Below are 21,831 nucleotides of genomic sequence, written 5' to 3' on the forward strand. Positions count from 1 at the left end.
CAGTTCAGTTCAGTTGCTCAGTCGTGTCCGACTCTTTGTGACCCCATGAATCACAGCACGCCAGGCCTCCCTGTCCATCACCATCTCCCGGAGTTCACTCAGACTCACGTCCATCGAGTCCGTGATGCCATCCAGCCATCTCATCCTGGGTCATCCCCTTCTCCTCCTGCCCCCAATCTCTCCCACCATCAGAGGCTTTTCCAACGAGTCAACCCTTCGCATGAGGTGGCCAAAGTACTGGAGCTTCAGCTTTAGCATCATTCCTTCCAAAGAAATCCCAGGGCTGATCTCCTTCAGAATGGACTGGTTGGATCTCCTTGCAGTCCAGGGGACCCTCAAGAGTCTTCACCAACACCACAGTTCAAAAGCATCAATTCTTCGGCGCTCAGCCTTCTTCACAGTCCAACTCTCACATCCATACATGACCACAGGAAAAACCATAGCCTCGACTAGGCGGACCTTAGTCGGCAAAGTAATGTCTCTGCTTTTGAATATACTATCTAGGTTGGTCATAACTTTTCTTCCAAGGAGTAAGTGTCTTTTAATTTCATGGCTGCAGTCACCATCTGCAGTGATTTTGGAGCCCCCCAAAATAAAGTCTGACACTGTTTCTACTGTTTCCCCATCTATTTCCCATGAAGTGATGGGACCAGATGCCATGATGTTTGTTTTCTGAATGTTGAGCTTTAAGCCAACTTTTCACTCTCCTCTTTCACTTTCATCAAGAGGCTTTTTACCTCCTCTTCACTTTCTGCCATAAGGGTGGTGTCATCTGCATATCTGAGGTGATTGATATTTCTCCCGGCAATCTTGATTCCAGCTTGTGCTTCTTCCAGCCCAGCGTTTCTCATGATGTACTCTGCATAGAAGTTAAATAAGCAGGGTGACAATATACAGCCTTGACATACTCCTTTTCCTATTTGGAACCAGTCTGTTGTTCCATGTCCAGTTCTAACTGTTGCTTCCTGACCTGCATACAGATTTCTCAAGAGGCAGGTTAGGTGGTCTGGTATTCCTATCTCTTTCAGAATTTTCCACGGTTTATTGTGATCCACACAGTCAAAGGCTTTGGCCTAGTCAAGAAAGCAGAAATAGATGTTTTTCTGGAACTCTCTTGCTTTTTCCATGATCCAGCAGGTGTTGGCAATTTGATCTCTGGTTCCTCTGCCTTTTCTAAATCCAGCTTGAACATCAGGGAGTTCACGGTTCACGTATTGCTGAAGCCTGGCTGGGAGAATTTTGAGCATTACTTTACTAGCATGTGAGATGAGTGCAGTTGTGCGATAGTTTGAGCATTCTTTGGCATTGCCTTTCTTTGGAATTGGAATGAAAGCTGACCTTTTCCAGTCCTGTGGCCACTGCTGAGTTTTCCAAATTTGCTGGCATATTGAGTGCAGCACTTTCACAGCATCATCTTTCAGGATCTGAAACAGCTCAACTGGCATTCCATCACCTTCACTAGCTTTGTTCGTAGTGATGCTTTCTAAGGCCCACTTGACATTCCAAGATGTCTGGCTCTAGATTAGTGATCACATCATCATAATTATCCGGGTCATGAAGATCTTTTTTGTACAGTTCTTCCGTGTATTCTTGCCACCTCTTCTTAATATCTTCTGCTTCTGTTAGGTCCAGACCATTTCTGTCCTTTATCGAGCCCATCTTTGCATGAAATGTTCCCTTGATATCTCTAATTTTCTTGAAGAGATCTCTAGTCTTTCCCATTCTGTTGTGATTCATACAGCCTGGCATTTCCCATGATGTACTCTGCATATAAGTTATTAAATAAGCAGGGTGACAATATACAGTCTGACTTACTGCTTTGTCGATTTTGAGCTAGTCTGTTGTTCCCTGTCTGGTTTTAACTGTTGCTTCTTGTCCTGCATACAGGTTTCTCAGGAGGCAGGTAAAGTGGTCTGGCATTCTCATCTCTGTAAGAATATTCCACGGTTGGTTGTGATCCACACAGTCAAAGGCTTAAATATAGTCAGTGAAGCAGAAGTAGATGTTTTTCTGGAATTCCCTTACTTTTTCTAAGACCCATCGGATGTTGGCAATTTGATATCTGGTTCCTCTGGCTTTTTGTAAATACAGCTTGTGCATTTGCAGGTTCTCAGTTCACATACTGTTGAAGCCTAGCTTGAAGCATTTTGAGCATAATCTTGCTAGTGTGTGAAATGAGGGTAATTATGGGGTAGTTTGAACATTCTTTGGCATTGCCCTACTTTGGGATTGGAATGAAAACTGACCTTTTCCAGTCCTATGACCATTGCTGAGTTTTCCAAACTTGCTGGCATCTTGAGTGCAGCACTTTCACAGCATTGTCTTTTAGGATTTGAAATAGGTCAGCTGGAATTCCGTCACCTCCACTTGCTTTCGTGGTAATGCTTCCTAAGGCATTCTGAATCCAAGATGGTAGAGTAGAAGGATGTGGGCTCATCTTCTGGGAGAACAGCAAAATCGAAACAAATAGGTTTAGGATTGGCTGGACTGAATAATTTCATTGTGCCAGAGGCTGTCCCTAGTTGTCTGGTATATGGCTCTAGGGTGATTAGGGCTGGGGAGTAGTAGCTCTGGAGGCGGTTGAGAGAATGTACTCCAGATTGGCTTGTTTGCAGATGTAAGGTCTGCTCACTGTAATTACCTAGCCTGAGAGGAACAGTGGAGGCATTGTCAGTAGGTCGCAGATGTCACACTGGTACAAATACAGAAAATAAAATGATATGGTTAATACAGTCTCTGGCAACAGAAAATTCTAACTGGTCTACGCATGTGCATGTTTACTTTCCTACAATCCAGGTTTGAAACAACAGCAGAGGAATCTTAAAAGTATAAATCAGAAGCGTAAAAAGAAGATATAAATTAGATCATGTCTTTCCTCTGCTTAAAATTATTCTCTTGCATATCTGTTAAGGCCCAGTTTCCTTTCTTTGGTTTTGAGGCCCTTCATCATTAGCTCCTACCTCCATCTGTGTTCTACTTTATTTTTCACTCACTTTATTTTAGGTACACTGATCCCTTGACAATAATTTGCTCCTTTTCTCCTCAGGGCCTTTGTATAGACAGTTTTTGGTACCAGAATGCTGTTTATAACTGATTAACTTCTAGCTAAACTTTGACACTAGCTTAAATGTTATTACTTTAGGGAGGCCCGAATTAGGTCCCTTCTGGTAATTTTTTTGGGATTGTTAATTTGTTTACCTATTCATTGCTTTTGTATGAGTAATATAAGAAGGGAAGTACTGGGGATAAAACACAAAGCAAGGATGATCATTATTACATATAAACTTTGGAGTTTAAGCATTTCTTTTTTTTCCAAATGTAATTTATAATCCACAGAAATCAATGGAGGGAGAATATTTTGTTGTTAAAAGTTTACCCATGTCTAAAAGGTTTTCATATATTCCAGTGCTTCCCAAGGCAGGGGCTACCGTAGAAAGTGTGTGAAAGTGAAAGTCACTCAGTCGTGTCTGACTCTTTGCAACCCCATGATCTATACAGTCCATGGAATTCTCCAGGCCAGAATATTTACTGGACTGGGTATATGTTCTCTTCTCAAGAGGATCTTCCCAATCCAGGGATTGAACCCAGGTCTCCTGCATTGCAGGTAGATTCTTTACCAGCTGAACCACCAGGGAAGCCCTCATGTTACTTATAAGTGAGCAGTTATGGAGGATCAGGGGCTCAGACTCTCCTCTACAGCTTCCTTTGCACTATTCCATTCTTTCACATGAACTAGGGACAGTTTTACTAGCAGAAATAATGATTGCAAAATAAAGTCTCATCCAGTTTGTCTCATAGCACTCCTTTTCTTACCACAGTTAGTAATCATATTTATTTGTTGGTTTGCTTCTGGAATACCTGAGTATCTCAGGCTACTTTGTGCTGTGGGAGAGGCAGAATTGTGTCTGTCTGGTGTATGTGGTCTGATGCTTGGCTTGAGTTGAGGGTCAGTGAATGAATGCTGAGATGAATGATAGAAACTGGATTTGAGTATGTGTCCTTAAGGTGGCTGTTTCTATCTGCTTAAATATTTTTTCTAGGTTAAAATTATTGAGGCCAATTTTAATGATGTTGAATTGTTGGACTTTGGTCCATCTGACTGACTGTGTATTGGAATGGGCCACTTGAAGAGAATTTTACCTTTCCCCAAAGGTGTTGCCTTGACTCATCCCTCAAGAGATGGAGCTGCCGTTTTAGGTTTCTGCCCAGTTTAGAATCTCTAGTTTTTGTAGGAGCTGTCAATCCTACCCTTAGAGTTGCTGATTTCTTAGTGTAGATTGCAAGATAAAATATATATTTTCTGTGTGCTTTTCAGTGAACATAATCTTGACTGCATTGTTAACACTTTTCAAGATTTTGAAAAAGAAAATTACTATTTAAAGAAGTTCTCTGAAGGATATGCTGTCTGTCTTCTGGAGTGAGGCTTGACTGTGGGTGTATATCAAAGTCACCTGTAGAGGTTTTAAGAGCCCTGTTTAGTTAGAAGCTCTAAGGTGTGGGACCTGGGTCACAGGTGATTCTGATGTACAGCCAGGTATAAGAGCAGTAGTTCCTATGGAAGTTTCTACGCAGGCAGTCATACCCCAAGGAAGCGTATGTCAAGAATGCTTTTTTGTGTTTCCCATCAGTTAAAGTTCTGGCTCTGTAGTTTAGATTCATTTGTGAAGAAGTGCTTTTGAATGTTTTAGTGAATATTTATGAACTCTTGGTAATACTTTCCAGTCCCTCCACCTAGCAGAGGTAGACCCTGAAAGGTCTTGTATGTGATGTGAAGCAGTTCTTTTTCCCTTTGGTAATGGAGAGTCCATTGGAGGTTTTTTAAAATCAGGAAGGCAACATGGTTAGCTTTTACTTTTGTTTTAAAGGAAATTTGCCTGTCAACTATATGGAACATAGATTAGAATGGGGGAGAAAACTACAAGGAGACCAAAGTAAGTCTGTGCAAGAGAGAATGAGGAGCAGTAGGGATAAAACGGGACTGAAGTCTAGCCCTGTAGGTGCCTGTTTCAGTTTAAGCTCCAACCAGTCAGCTCTACCCTTGACTTCAAGACAGCTAAAGTTGCAAAGGCTTTACTGAGAAGTCTTTCCCTGACCGAATTCTCTTAATCTGTTCTTTCGATAGTTTTTTTATGTTGTATTTTACAGTACTTTCCATTCTCTATTGTTGTGTTTTTCTTATTTGATTCCTGTGTCTTATTTATCTTACACTGATGCCACTTTTCATGATAGCTGCTTCTCTATAGAAATAGCTGTTGAATAAGTTGTCCCCCAAACATGTCATCCTTGGTTTTTTCCCCTTCTGTTTTTGTGCCTTTGCTGATGGTCTTTATCTTTTCCAAATGTTCTTGTTTCTCTTCTACACCCATATCTTGAAGTTTTAATGTTTTTTTCCCCCCATAATTCAAATCCCACCGTTTCTGCAAAGTCCTCTAGCGTGATTCTTCCATGGTCACTTCCACCTTTGGGCTCTTGTAGTATTTAAGCTGTGTACTCCTTTATGCTTCCTTATATTTTTTCATCTTTTTATTTAGTCTGTGAATGTTGATATTCTGCCTTTTTGAGTTGGACAGGATATTTTACACATCACTGTACATAGCATATCTTAATAATTGATGGTCATTTGCCCCATTCTGCTGCTGCTACTGCTAAGTCGCTTCAGTCATGTCCGACTCTGTGCAACCCCATTGACAGCAGCCCACCAGGCTCCGCCATCCCTCGGATTCTCCAGGCAAGAACATGGGAGTGGGTTGCCGTTTCCCTCTCCAGTGCATGAAAGTGAAAAGGGAAAGTGAAGTTGCCCCAATTCTAAGTCTTCCTAAAAGCAACTTGGCTATAAACATAGTTTATTTTACTCTAAAAAACCTAAGACCTCATCTCAGAAATATCTTAAATTGTCAGTAACTTTAATTATCTGAATTTAAAGCAAAAAAATTTATTATTATTTTCCTCTAGGATTTTAAAGGTCAGAATAAAAGAGAATTACAAAAATTGGGGGGGCCTTATTGAAATACAAAGTTGAGTGTTAATATTTGACTGGATATAAAATCCTTTAAAGTCTTATGTTTAAAATGCTTTAATTAAATTAAAATATTTTCATTTGTTCCTTATGTTAAATAGTGTGTCCTTTGCCAAAACAAAGCTTTATTTTCTTGGGAATCACTCAGAACATTTGGACCTCCTCTGGTTTGTAATCCTGTTAAATTTCATCTATGAATTAAAGCCTAATTATACATAGTTGGTGTACCCTACATAGAGACAATTCCATGTATAATAGTTTACTCATTAAGTTTACTTATTGGAACATTATGAAATGCTGAAAATACTTTGCATTGGTATTAAGAAATAATTTTCATTGAGAATTAACTGAACTTAATTGTCTATATATTTTTCTTTAGCCCATATGTTGTAAAATACTATGGCAGTTACTTTAAGAACACAGACCTCTGGATTGTTATGGAGTACTGTGGAGCTGGCTCTGTCTCAGACATAATTAGATTACGAAACAAAACAGTAAGTATTTTAAAATTGTTTTGCCAATCTCATTTCTAAAGTTTCATATTTTAGAAGCTGACTGTATAGTGTTTTGTTACAAGGAAAATATTAGTGTGAAAAAAGAAGAGACTTCACAGTGTAAAAGGATCTAGTATGAGGTGTGAGAATTAGTCACAGATCTTTGTGTGGCAAATACAGGAGTCATATGATTGTTTAATCTATTTATTAGGATAATTTTTGGTTTAGTCACCGAGAAACCACCATGGCACTCCTCCTCTTCATCTGGAATCAGTGTTGCATTTTCTTTATTAACTTGAGTTCAGTAAGTTATGGCTAGAGTTTTATTTTTGTAGTATTTATGGTGTTTCTTTATCATAAGTTTTTTTGCATTATAACCTATGGTTGATAAACAGTTGAAGTATTATGTTTCTGAATCTTAAAAATAACTGAAGAACAATTTTTGTCTTATTTCCCCAAATATCTCAGATGTTTGAAATTAATGGAGCTCAATTATAATTTTTTTTGTTATTGTTAAATTCAGCTTAGTGAGAATATGTTATTTAATGATAAATTTTATGGCTATGTTTTAATCCTAAGTAAAAGAGCTATTTACAAAATTGTTTACTTTAGCCTAGCAATGCACCTAGTTAGCTTGGATAATTTACAAGACCAAAGTGACCTTTTTAAAATCTGTGAATGACTAAGAATAATAAATCAGTGAAATAATTTGTAATTCTGTAAAACAGTATCCCAGTAACTACATGTCATTATTACATGTTGTCAGACATGTTTCAGTAAAATACATTCGGAAAAATACTTGACTACTTGAGTCAATTTGTGGTTAACCAGAATCATTTTAAAGTTTGATTGGGGAAGTACATTGTAAGTTTATCCTACTAATTTTTTTTTTCTGTTAGAGAAAATGAAGTAAATAAGTTTTCTTTTAAATGAAGTGAAACAGAAGTTAGAATAATCCCTGTTTTGACAGAATGGATTAAGTGATTTGTGACATTCTAATTATATATTTTAGAATTTCTATGGTGCTTAACTAACATTTATGTAAATCAGATGACTCCTGAATGGCAGAACAATGCTTTAATTGAAAATAATTATACTCCAGTTAGGGAAGTGTTTTAAAACCATTTCAGGGCTAAACTCAGGGCATTTGGTATTTAAAGTTACTGAGTAGAAATACGGAGTAATACTGTATGAAATGGAAAATCTATTTATTTTAAATGTTAATGTTACCATTTTGAGTCCATAGGAAGAATACAGCCTTTTATGTATTCTAAGTATCCAAAAATACTTTATTTCTGTGGTTAATAAATAGAAACCATGAAGGTATACTATAGTTCTAAAAGGTAGATTTGGATGGGATAATTATTCTCAGGTATCTCCTTCACCAATTATCAAAGGAAGGATTTTACCCTATTTGCACTTTTTTTTAGAAGGCAGATTCCACCTAACATGTTTGGAGATGTGAAATAGTCTAATTATTATTCTCACAAGTTGGTTTTCCTTGGGCCTGGGGAAGTATGGAAGGGTCTGATTCCCAAATACAAAAAGGAATCCAGAACTGCATGAGATGGCTCAGGAGCTGTACATATGTTCTTTCTTGAGAGCAGCTCCTGTTAAATCTCAAAAATATTCTGTACTACTTATGCTACTTTTCCTTCATTTATGTATTATTTTAAAAAAGTACCATTGTTATGAAGGTTGGCAGTGTGGGGGATAGTTATCATCCTGTTTAATATTTGATTTTTTTTTAGGAATGTTCACTGGAATGATAATCTTGATTGTTTGAATTTCAGAGGCATGGCTTTCAAAAAATGTGACAAGTGAAACAGTTGTCCTTGACCTGTTAACACTCACTCCAGTAGTTAATTGTTTTCATCGTCACAGAACAATCAGTCTTTTCCTAAGAGTACAGAAAAGTTTCTTTTAGGCTTTATATGCTGTTTGGGTTTTTGTTACGTGCTTTGTTGTTTGTTATAATTCTGTGTACATTTTAAACAGCACGAGGCTGTTTAAATAATAATTCTTATTACTTTTGATGGTGTTTAAATTTTATACTGTTTTTGCTCTTTATTCTTTTTTTGCATTTCTCAGTTGCCTGAACAGTATTCTTTAGTGTTTCCTTATGATGGTAATAAAATCGCTCTCTTTTTTTTTTCTTGTATGAAAATGTTATCTCACTGTACTTTTGAATGATATATTTGCTGGTTAAAGAATTCTAGGTTGGCAATTTCTTTTACATTTTTTATTTATTTTAAGAGGATTGACTCTTGGAAAACCACCTAAGTAACACCCTTTGTGTAGAATTATTCTTGTCTTTGAAAGAAATCTCATTAGGGATGAACTGTTCTTGATTTTCAGTTCTATTGCTATCTTTTTTTTTTTTTTTTTTGTATTGAAGTATAGCTGATTAACAATGCTGTGATAGTTCCAGGGGAACAGGTGAACAGTGAAGGGATTCACCCATTCTCCCCCAAGCCCCCCTCCCCTCCACATAACACCGAGCAGACTTTTCTATATGCTATATAGTGGATCCTTGTTGGTTATCCATTTTAAATATAGCAGTATGTACATGCTCATTCCAAACTCCCCAGCTGTCCCTTCCCTGATCCTTCCTCTGCCAGCAACCATAAGCTTGTTCTCCAAGTCTGTGAGTCTTTTTCTGTTTTGCTAGTAAGTTCATTTGTATTTCTTTTTATATTCCACATATAAGAGATGTTATAGGTGCTCTTGTTTTTTTGATCAAACAGTTCTTTAAAAATTAAAGATAGAGAAAAAATCTGATGAAGTTACATACTGTAAGAAACGCCGCGGGAAGAAAGAGCCACCCCTATGGACCGTTGATCAGGGCCTTTATTGGGCGGTCGCTCTCGGGCAGAACTCCCGGGGGCGGGTGAGCAAGGAAGCGAAGGGGGTCTGCGAGGTATGAGGGGTGGGGAAGGGTTTTATAGCCAGGGCCGGGCTCCCATATAAGGAAGAAAGCGCGGGCTCAGCGGTGATTGGTGTCCAAGGGCTCCGTGTCGGCACCTGATTGGACGGCTTGGTTGTCGGCCCGCCTCCGGGACTTGTCTGCGGCACTTTTCCGGGGCATGCCTCAACACGCCCGGGCATGCCTCAACACGTCCGGGCATGCCTCAACATGCCCGACCTTGCCCGACGTTTCACATACCTTTAAAAAAAGTTAACAAGTTTTTAGCCTGAAGTATAAAAGTGTTTGTATATTACCTCCCTCCTCTCTGTGCAGTTTTATAACTTGTTACTTCAACTTCGCAGTAAGAATGGGTTCCTAGAATAAAGCCTGGGTTCGTGTTTTAGTGTTTCGGTATATGCTTTTGCCTCATCTGCTCCCCAACCTTTGAGTCTTTCTCCTTACCCCTAGTCTTTGCCTAGTGAGTTTGTATCCATGAAGGACTAGCTCAGTTATCACCTCTTCTTTGAAACTTTCCCTATTTTCCCAGGTAGTTTATCTGTTTGGTAATTGGTTGATTAGTGAATTAGTTAAGTATTTATTGCATATTCACTCTTACATAAGAGCACAATAAATTCTAGCTGCCATTATTTTATAATTTTTACTGTTATTATCTTACATATTTTGACTGCTGGATAGACTAAGCATCTTGTCATTTGTGTATTGACTCTTTTACTTATTTTTTGTGCTTATCCTTTGCATTTTATTATTATTGTTGGTAGTAGTGTTTTCTTACATTGCAGGCTTGTTTGCTAATAGTTTTATGAGTATTTCACATATCATTTTAAAAGTCAAAAAAACAGTTATCTTATTGTCAGCATAGATATTAAAGAAAGAATTTCAAAATCTTTCAGAATCTTTTAGAAATTTAACTTCTAAAATCTCTTTTAGAGGTTTTATGCCCTGACATTTTCTTTGGGAAATACCTGCTGCCGCTGCTGCTAAGTCAGTTCAGTCATGTCTGACTCTGTGTGACCCCATAGATGGCAGCCCACCAGGCTCCCCTTGTCCCTGGGATTCTCCAGGCAAGAACACTGGAGTGGGTTGCCATTTCCTTCTCCAATGCATGAAAGTGAAAAGTGAAAGTGAAGTTGCTCAGTCATGTCCGACCCTCATCCATGGGATTTTCCAGGCAAGAGTTTTGGAGTAGGGTGCCATTGCCTTCTCTGTTGGGAAATACTTAGGAAAAGATAAAAGCATAGAATTAAATTTGAGGGTTAACTAGAGCTCTCAGTGATTGGAACTGAGCCTGAGTAGCAGAGTTTTGAGATTGGATTGTTGGCAATTGAGCCAATAACGAATGGAAGTTTGGGTAATGATGGTAGTACTAGAGGGAGAATGAAGGTGAAACTTTGCTATATTTCAGTGGGTGATAAAAGTTTGAGTCTTCTAGTTGCATTTAGAGGAGAAATCACTATTTGGTTAGTGTTTATTGAACCTTTTGGTTTATAAGTTGATACTATATGTAAGTTAATCTATAATAAGTATATGTAAGTTAAACTCCTGATTCGGTGATCAAACCCACAACACACAACTCATGTCCTGGTATTATGTATCTTTAATAAGTGACTTTTAAAAAATAAATATTTAAAACTAGAGTTTGTTGAAACCTATATGTGGATAACCTTTCTGTGGCTATCCTGTACTTGGAAATCACATTTAATTATTAGTCAGCTTTTAGTCTTTAGGAGAAAAGTTTTAGCAGTTGCTTTCCCCTACTATAAGCCTCTCAGGGGCAGAAATTTTTATATGGTCATCGTGAAACTATTACAAGTGCCTAGAATAGCTACTGGCATCTAGCAACCTTGATAAATGTTTGTTGAACTGAAATAGGAACAATTCCATGACTGCTTCTTCTGTGAATATAGACAATCTAACTCATCTATTTAGTGTTGTATTTTTGTAGGTAAATTGTAATCTTCATAGCTACTACTATTCGGTATTAATGATGTGGGTTATTGAACAGATATGATCATATACCAAACAAAGTACATGTGCTTATCAGTAACCTATGAAAGTGTGAAATAACAGGATCTGTTGTGTTAGTTCCCTGATTTTTATAGAAGTTATATTTATGTAAATTAACCTTTTTGCTTATTTTTGCAAATGTATATCCCAATAACTCAAACCATAGGCCTCATTTGGCTGATGAAAAAGAAATATGCCTTTTGTTGTTATTACTGGAAGTTAAATGTAATCATTCCAGGGTTTTTTTTAGTGTTTACAAGTTTAAAAAGAATAAAAAGTCCAGTAATTATGGGAATAAATAAAATATTTATGGCAATAATTTTGAAGGTTTTCTTGTGAGGACATTTAAAAAACCAATATATTTTATGTTAAATGCATTTAGCCTCTGAACATTTATGCATTTCAAGTATTTATGCATTTATGCAAAGTAAAAATAGACAATTCTGTGAAATTGAAGCTTTTAAAATATAGATTATATATTTGATTAGAGGCTTTCAAAATGATCTTTACATAATTGTTAAGCTATGCATTGACATATGGAAGAAATAGAGTCTACATCTTAGATGTTTGTTGTGTATTTGGAAATGTTCTAAGAAAAGGCCTAAGGTTGGTCTCTCCCACTCTGACTCAGCTGTTTATTTGACCACTTATTTTAATTCAACCTAGCACTTTGGATTTTAGTTTTGGTTTAACAGAGACTAGTTTTATAATCTGGGTCTTCAGCTTCCTCATCTATTAAATAATAATTAGCATTGGTACAGTGCTTTGCATTTTACTTGGCAGTTTTATTTACATTTTGGCTGAATGGAAAGGTTCAAAATACATTTATTGATCTAGGCCTGGTGCTGTGTGCTAGAGGTACAAATAATTCTTAAGAAATGTTCCTGTTGTTGCATTGTTTGCAGACTGGTTAAGGTAATGCATATGTACAAAGCTAAATTCGATTCTGTAAAGAGTTGGAGTTCTTTAGGGAAAGTACAAGGCAAGCGCTTAGCCTAACATGGAATTTCAGGGAAAGCTTCATAGGAGAGAGAAGCGTTTAACATGATCTTGGAAGAGGACTCATCTGTCACTGGAGTCAGGCTCCACAGGGGCAGGGTCTTGTCTTTGTTGCCTGCTCTGTCCTGCTCCTCGGACAGTGCCTGATGTGTAGGATGCTGAGTAAATATTTGTTGTATGTGTAAATGCATGAATGAATGACTCAGAGAAGAGAGGGCAAAGGACATCTTGGAAGAGGAAACAGTGATATACTAGAATTATATTTTCATCTTTAAAAGTCCAGTGTCATGTTCCTTGATCACCTGAAGGAAAATGTTCCCAGCATCTTGTTTAAATGGGTTTACTTTCCTCACACTTAATTGCTCAAAATCATTGTCATGTATTAGTTTGATGGATCTATGCTGCTGCTGCTGCTGCTGCTGCTAAGACCCTTCAGTCGTGTCCGACTCTGTGCGACTCCATAGACGGCAGCCCACCAGGCTCCCCCATCCCTGGGATTCTCCAGGCAAGAACACTGGAGTGGGTTGCCACTTCCTCCTCCAGCGCATGAAAGTGAAAAGTGAAAGTGAAGTTGCTCAGTCATATCCGACTATTAGCAACCCCATGGACTGCAGCCTACCAGGCTCCTCCATCCATGGGATTTTCTAGGCAAGAGTACTGGAGTGGATTGCCATTGCCTTCTCTGGGATCTATGCTAAGACCGTGATTTTTTGTCCCCCCCCCCCCCCCCTTTTTTTTTCATGTTGGAAGAAGTAGCATATGCCATCTTTATCATTTCACTAATGTTTTCTAGCTTCTTACTCATTTTATCTACTTCCTGGAGTTTATTTGATTCTTGAGAACACATTCTTTGGGTCTTCCTGATTTCTTGTTCTCATGTGGACTCATTGCTTTTTAGGTCTGCTGTACAGCTGCAGTCCTGGAATTTCTTTTCACTGGACTCCTGGGTTACTGTCACCATTTTCTTGTGTATTTCCTATTTCCTTGGCTTTTCACTCTTGTTCTGTGTTTTTCCTAAACTATCTTCTTCAGGATACAAAATTAAGAGATCAACTACTTGAGTCCTTCTGTGTCTGAAACTGCTTTTATTTTGCTTTCAAACTTGGTTGATAGTAGCCTATGTAGAATTTTACATTGAAACTGAGTTTCTCTCAGAGCTCTGGTAGCTTTCCTGTATTATCTCCTAGCAGCCAGTGTTGCTAATGTTCTAGATGGCTAATGCCTGTCAGAGTCTTATTCATTTGTAGGTTTCCTCCCACCTCACAACTTTTTAGACTTTTTTCTTTATTCTTATGTCTCTGATGTTGAATAAGGATCAAGATATTTCATGAGGATGTGCCTAAGTATGAGTCCTTTTTATTAGTTATGCTTAGCACTCAGTAGTTGCTTTCAGATAAAAACTTCTTTCTTTGGCTTTGGAAAAATTTCTTTGATAATTTCTCCCTTATAATCTCCTGAATTTTATTCTTTTTTTTTTTTTTCTCCCAGGTTTTCTGTCTCCTTTTGTTTTTCTTTTTCTACTTTATTTTCTGACTCTTCTAACTGAACTTTTTATTTCAGCAGTTATATTTTAATTTATAAGAACTCTTTTGTTTTTGGTTATTTGTTTTTTGCAACATCTTGATGCTTGAGACATGGATGTATGATCTTTCCTAATCACTCTAAGAAAAATAAGTTTTGAAAAAAGTTGTTTTCTGTTTCCTGAATCATCTCTATTTCTGCTGAGGTTATTGCTTCACTTGCTTGACCCTGGTCTTCCCCATGGCAGGATGACCGCCAGAAAGGCTGACTAGCTCTCATTGGAAACATTGGGATGATGCTTTTTGCCTGGCAGGTATAATGTTAAGATGAACTGGTTGGTATCTGGCTTGAGGAGGAAGTGCCTAGAGAGGTGGTTCGTTCAGTTTCTTTAGCCATTCCCCTCCCCTGCCTTTTCTGGGACTTGGGGGTGAATACCAGGATGCATGTAATCTCTGTATAAAGTAGGCCTGAGGAGCTCACTCTTGTTCTGTTTTCTTTTTGTCACTTCCTGGGGAAAAGCTGGCCTACCTTTCCCGTTTCTCTTCTCTGTCCTACCCTCTCTACCTGGTGGTTCTAACTTGAACCCTCTTGGTGTTTACTTGTTAATCACCCCTTCTTGCCTGCTCTTGCCTGTGAACTCCTCATAGAAATGCTTCCAAATTTATTATACTCTCCTGTGCTGATTCTTTTATCAGTTTATTTATTAAATTTTTTTTCTCTCAGTTTAATGGGAATTTAGAAGGCCGAAAGACAGAGAACTAAACAAATTGCAAATTCAGGTTGGTTTTTGAAACTGAATCAGTGGTATGTTCTCTCCCCCTTCCTACCCACCTCCCTATCGATACTGTCATACCCTTAGGTGTTTAAATTAATACAGCTACTTTGAGGAGTACAATTTGATGCTGTGTTGTCAAGTTGAATATGAAAGTGCCATGGGCTCCATCCAGTGGATGGATCTCCTCTTCTATCTGTACCTTAAGAGAAACCCTAACACGACTGAATGGTGAGAAGTGTCCCAGACTGTTGTCACAACAAAAAGTTAGGAGCAAACTTAAATGTTGATGAGCACCAGACCCTGGACGAGAGAATTGCTGCTGTTCTTTCAGGCTGCATAGTTTTGCAGCTCCTTGGTGAAGGCAAACTGAGAGTAGCATTCTGGTTGGAACCTCTCAGAGCACCCATCCCCCAATGTGCAGGTGAAAATGCCGTTAAAATACCGAGTAAAGTTTGTGTCTTAAAACATAGTACATGTCCAGTTTGGTGTATGAGAGAAGTTTTTTCAGTGTCTGCTTCTACCAGAATGAACTATATTTCTGTGATTGGGTGGGAGTGGGGGAGGGGGCATTGAGGGAACACAAAATAATGGAGAGGAAGTTCCAGACTGAAGAAGCAGTTCCTAAGTTGTCTGTATGTGTATTTTCCTGAAGGCTTGTGGTGGACTTGTTATAATGGCAGTGATTGGGAAACTCAGGTTTATTTAGGCATCACTTGAGAAGTGTGAAGGACACACTTTTTGGTGTTAACTTTTTGGTAAATTCTTACTGTTAGTTTCATAACACTAACAGTAAGAATCATCGCAGTGATTCTCAACTCCAGCGACAGACATTTGATAGGTATTTTGAGAACCATTGCTATAATACAGGTATGTGCCAGGCGTATTATATAGACTGTTGCATTTAATCCTCGTGTAAGGACTGAACAACTGTGTAAGTAAGAACAGTTATTAACCCCATTTTTCCAGACAAGCAACTGAATGATAGAGTGGTAAAATAGATTAGAGGGAAATAAAAGGTTGAAATGATAGCCGACTGCTGGAATCGAACTGTAAAAGTGAAGAGCATAGAGTGTAGAGCCAGACTGTCTTGGATTGTGGCTCTGCCACATACTGGTTGTATGAACTTAGGCAAGTTTCTTAGCTTTTCTGTGACTCATTTTTTCCATTTGCTAAATGGGATAAGAATACCACCCTACTTCGTTGAATTGTTTTGAAGATTAGACATTTGTAAAGTGCTAGAAACAGTCCCAGGAGAAGGCAATGGCACCCCACTCCAGTACTCTTGCCTGGAAAATCCCATGGATGGAGGAGCCTGGTAGGCTACAGTCCATGGGTTCGTGAAGAGTCGGACACAACTGAGCGACTTCACTTTCACTTTTCACGTTCATGCATTGGAGAAGGAAATGGCAACCCACTCTAGTGTTCTTGCCTGGAGAATCCCAGGGATGGTGGGCTGCCGTCTATGAGGTCACACAGAGTCAGACACGACTGAAGTGACTTAGCAGCAGCAGCAGCAGCAGCAGCAGCAACAGTCCCTGGTACATAAAAAGTCCTATATGTATTTGGATCGATATTGTCATCATTGTCCTGCCTTCTCACTGATACGGATGGAAATGTCTTTGCATTGTGAACATTAATCAGATGATGTGTTTGAGTAGAATAGTACAGGAGACTATGGAACCAAGTACAAAATCTTAACATTCATCATTGGTGCCTTGAATTATTTTCAAGAGAGGTACATAAGCTCCATGAGATAGAGCTTACATTTTTAGGTACAGTGAAAGTTTGTTTAATAGAATCAGACAGTGGCTATTCAGAATATACTGGAATATTTTATTTTAGTGCCCTTAGAGTTAATGCCTTGTACATAATAGACTTTTTGATAACATGTTTGCATTTAAAAAATATATATTCTGCCTTGATGTTCATTATGTACTCTTTCAAACTTTTTTTCCCCTCAGTGAAGGCATACCAGTTTCTTACTGATTTAAGGTTTGATACTTGGAGCTTCAAAGTTGGGTATTGTTTCATGATTAATAATAGACATCTTTTTGAGATGTGTGGCTTTCTGTTGCGTAAAGTTCTTTTCAGGGTTTATGCTTGCCTATGTTATTGGGCTAATTCATGTTTGACTTCCCTAATCACTTTGTCGCATGTTCCCTCTTTGTGTAACAGATACCAGTTCATACGGGCTTTACAACTCCATATATATTGAGTGCTTTTCTGTTGTCTTCTGATCTCTTTTCCAGGAATCTTTTCATGTGGGAAAGGATTTTTAAATGTCTGCCCACTGACCATTTTCACAGTAGAGTATCAGTTCTCTTTCTCTTCAGATCAAGGGATTATAAGCAGCGAGTATATATGTATATTTACATATGGTGTAAGTAGTGAAAGCTTTCATTTTGAATCACTAGTTGTGGGACTTTGTGATAGATTATTAAATTTTTTTTTTTTTTTGCCAGACATCTGCAATCCAGATTTCATGAAAGAAAACCTCTCCCTGCTTTTTTGTGTATAATAATCGCTAAAATATTCTAGTTATGTTTTCTAATGTACATACTTTGTATTGAGCAGATTTGTGTTTTTCTGAAAGAATCCCATAAATTTTCTTATTGTTTAAAACCTTGGCTATTTTATACCCTCAACACTCCCGTTTTTGGGTGGGATGAGATAGAGTGGTGAGGGGTGGAAGGAGTTACTGAGTTGCTCTGTTGTTTTTTCCAGTGTTTTCCTCATGTTGAATACCTAACAGCCCCATTAAATGTATGTATTATTTTCCTCAAGAAAGAAGGAGTAAGAGGGGGAGAAATTTTGATTGTAAAGCAGTTGGAATCTGAAGCTTCATGGATGTTCAGATAAAGCCTTACATGTAAGCTTAAGAATTACTTTTGAAATTTTGGTATTTTAGAAATTGCTACTTAACTCCTCAAGTTTCTCTAAACCATTGATTTTCAGCAAGAGGCTTTGGTCACCATTGTGTATTGATGTAATATGTATGTCGTAAAAACTAATAATGCTGAAACATTCGAAGAGCTCTATAAAATGAGATATCTAAATGCAGTGTTAATTTTATTTGGAGTAAACATTTATTGCCTGGGGCAGGTGGTACTCGGAAAAATGAAGGCAAAAAGGAGACTTTGCCTTCATGTTCCTTTTAAAAGGCTTATTTGTTCTACTTTTCCCACCTCCAGTTATTGTAGCCCTTTTGTTTGGGGGCAGAAAATAGAAATCAGCTTCAGAGATTTCATACTGTTAAATATCTGGAGTAACCTATAGCAGTTCTAGAGTTAATCAGTGGTTTGTGCTTTGTACAAACCTCTTTTCCAGGAACCTCCCCACTTTTTTCTATCTACTTGAAATTTACTACATCGGTTTCAGCTCTTGGTTATAAATCATAGAAAACTCACCTCAAACTGGCTTGAGCTAAGAAGGGAATTTATTTACTCACATAACTAAAAATCTTTGCAGAGCTGGTTTCATGCATGGCTTGATTCAGAGTGAAAGGAATTACTTAGACTTGTCTCTGTTCTCATACCTCTGTTTTGACTCTACTCTCAGACTCTTGCCTCATAGTGGCAAGACGGCTGCTTGGTTATGCTTGGTTATACCTTTCCAGCAGTCTTGTACCTCACTGCTTCTGAATGGGTCAGGTACCTTTCTCTGTGGCCACTGAAATGTGATGCAGTCTGACCTGGAGTAGGGATGGAATTGACTGCTAGAAATGTGTGGTCTGAAGATGGGGAAATAGTGATTCCCTCAAGGGAAACGAGGGTATGTTAGCAGGAGAACGGTGAATGAATGTTAGAATGACAAAAATAACAGGGATTTCTATGTATTTCTCAAACCTAAAATCAAAACTAAATGTACCAAGAGTAAAACACACACACACATACACACACACACACACCCTTCTAAAATAACTTCCAAAATGAATGTTAAGTATTACAGGAGGTATCTGGTGAAATCCAGGGTTAAAACTATGGGGTCCTCAACCTTTTCTCCCCTTTGTCACAGTAAGGGACAGCTGGGATGATGTATCTCAAGAGCCTGCTTCTGCTGGGTCAGCAATAAGTGTTTGCTCTAAGAATTCATATAAGTCTGCTTTTCAGGATTACAGATCCATGGTTTCATTTAGACCATGGTGACCTGACCCTGGTTTTAGTTCTGGTGTCCCTGGCCCCTTCTCCTGACAAGGATTTTCTCGCCCTAAACAGGTACTGCTGTTCAGTTCTATGCTAGAATCTTAGAAGAGTGAATCCTTTTGTGTGGAAAGTAATTCTTGCTTATTTGGTGTCTCCTATAGAGTGAGATTGAGTTCTAAGTTATTTCACACATGCTTCTTAAAAGTTCCAAGCCACAGTCTTAAAATGACCATGCAGTGTAGGATCAGACCCGGAGAGTTTTTTATACCAATCACATGCCACATCTTAACTCTGATTAAATACATCGTACGCATCACACTCCATGACATTTTTTCTAAATCTTTTGATTGAATTATAAACACTTCTTTATGATCTTTCCACATTGCAATATAGTCCCTCCAGTAGTCTTGCTCTTCTACCTTAACTAAGTAAATTAAACCTACAAAGGTATTTCCTTGGCTTCCCTAATTGGTAAGCTGCCGAGTCTTCACCTTAGTTGCTGTACTACTTGGTATTTCTCCCAGTTCTATTTCCCTTTCATAAGTCAGGCCCACTTTCACGCACTTTATTTTTATATTGTACGTTCCTCTCCTGGCAGACTGCCTGTCACAGCCAGACCTGCCGTGAGCCCTCCTTCCCTGTCATAAGCCTGACCCCTTAGCACACTGTGACAGTGGTTATTTGGAATGATGTGGTTTAGTGGAAGGACCCTTGCATGTAGCATCAGAAGACCAGACATCAGTTCCTGGCTTGTTACATGTTAGCTCTGTGACCCCGGATACACCGTGTAACTAACTCCTTTTAACTTCAGATGCCTAATCCTAAAATGGACCTAATATCATATTACTTGCCTTACCTACCTCAGTGTTTTCTTGTGAGGAACGAAGATGATGAGTGTAAGAGCATTTTGTAACCTGCCAAGTTCTATACAAATGTAAATTGTATTTTGTTACTATTAAGGCAGAAACTTAAAAAGATAGTATTTAGTTTTTGATGATTTATCACTGACTTGAGAATTTTATATTTGTTGAAATAGTGGATATCCTGTAGTATTAGAGAAACATTAAAAGATCATTGTGTCTTATCTAGTAAAATATTATTTAATTTTAGGAAATCGAGAAATGTAAGTTAGTTTTTTTCAGAAAAATGGAAATTTAGCTCCTTAGGTAGCAAATCTAATTTTAACAGTTTTAGATGAAGCTCTTTTAAAATTGTATTGTATAATTCTTTATACCTTTAACCAAAATGTATAAATGCCTTCCATTTTAATAATATAAATAAAGGGGGGAAAAGTAATAGGAGCACATTGTAAAAATCCCAAATAGTACAGAAGAGGAATTTAGCATTTACTCACTCATCCCTCAGTTTTACTTCCTGGAGGAGATGTCAGTTACCAGTTTGTTGTGGCTTCTTCCAGTGCATGCATTAAAAAAATTTTTTAATTGAAGGATAATTTCTTTACAGAATTTTGTGGTTTTTTAAGAATCAGCCATAGGTACACCCATGTCCCCTCCCTCCCAGACCTCCTTCCCATCTCCCTCCCCATCCCACCCTTCAGCCTGTAGCAGAGCCCCTGTTTGAGTTCCCTGAGTCATACCCATTGACTATCTGTTTAACACATGGCCTTGTAAATTTCTGTTACTCTCTCCATACATCGCCTCTTCTTCCTCCTCTCCTCCCATGTCCATAGGTCTGTTCTCTGTGTCTGTTTCTTCACTGCTGCCCTGAAAATAAATTCATCAGTGCCATCTCTTCAGATTCCATATATATGTCAGTATACGATATTTATATTTCTCTTTCTGCCTTATTTCACTGTGTAATGGGCCTCTAGTTTTGTCCACCTCATTAGAACAGATTCAAATGTATTCCTTTTTATGGCTGAGTAGTAGTCTGTTGTGTATATGTACCGCAGCTTCTTTATCCATTCATCTGTTGGTGGACATCTAGGTTCCTTCCATGTTCTAGCTCTTGTAAATAGTGCTGCAGTGAACATTGGGTCCATGTGTCTTTTTCAGTTTGGGTTTTCTCAGGGTATATGCTTAGGAATGGGATTGCTGGATCATATGGTGGTTTTATTCCTAGCTATTTAAGGGGTCTCCATACCATCTTCCATAGTGGCTATATCAGTTTACATTCCCACCAGCAATGCAAGAACGTTCCCTCTTCTCCACATTGTCTCCAGCATTTATTGTTTGCAGACTTTTTGATGATGGCCATTCTGACTGGTGTGAGGTGGTATCGCATTGTAGTTTTGATTTGCACTTCTCTAATAATGAGCAATGTTGAGCATCTTTTCATGTGCTTGTTAGACATCTGTATGTCTTCTTTGGAGAAATGTCTCTTCAGGTCCCTTTCCCACTTTTTGATTGCTCTTCTGGTATTGAGTTGTATAAGCTGCTTGTATATTTTGGAAATTAATTCTTTATCAGTTGTTTCCTTTGCTATCACTTTCTCCCATTCTGAGGGTTATCTTTTTACCTTGTTTGTAGTTTCCTTTGCTGTGCAAAAGCTTTTTAAGTTTAATTAGGTCCCACTTGTTTATTTTTGTTTTTATTTCCATTACTCTAGAAGGTGGGTCATAGAGGATCTTGCTTTATGTCATCAAGTGTTCTGCCTAAGTTCTCCTCTAAGAGTTTAATAATTTCTGGCCTTACATTTAGATCTTTAATCATATTTTGTTTTAAACAAGAGATTCATACTGCATGTATGGTGTTCTATACTTTGCTTTTTTTTTTTTAACTTCTTTTTTCTTTTTTTTTTTTTCTTGGTGAGCCAGCCAGGATGAAATTTTTTTTTCTTCAACTTTTGATGTATCTCAGAGATATTCCCATATCAGTATATAGGTCTGTGTGTATGTACCAGAATGCGTTTTTTTCAGTACTTTGGATAAAATGAGTTCCAACTTACATTGTAATCAAAGCTGAAGGAAACTTTTGTAGGTATGTATTGGC

At 38.0% G+C, this 21,831-nt stretch overlaps 1 protein-coding gene across 1 annotated transcript in view; it reads left to right on the forward strand.

Annotated features, from left to right (window-relative positions):
• STK3 (serine/threonine kinase 3) overlaps positions 1-21,831 on the forward strand; it is a 310,910-nt gene that overhangs the window by 65,065 nt on the left and 224,014 nt on the right. Inside the window, exon 4 of the mRNA XM_052651953.1 lies at positions 6,396-6,510. Within this exon, the coding sequence (XP_052507913.1) occupies positions 6,396-6,510 (115 nt within the window). The remainder of the gene's footprint in view (positions 1-6,395; positions 6,511-21,831) is intronic.

The sequence above is a fragment of the Budorcas taxicolor genome, chromosome 14 (assembly GCF_023091745.1).
Source record: "Budorcas taxicolor isolate Tak-1 chromosome 14, Takin1.1, whole genome shotgun sequence".
In the NCBI taxonomy this organism is placed as follows: Eukaryota; Metazoa; Chordata; class Mammalia; order Artiodactyla; family Bovidae; genus Budorcas; species Budorcas taxicolor.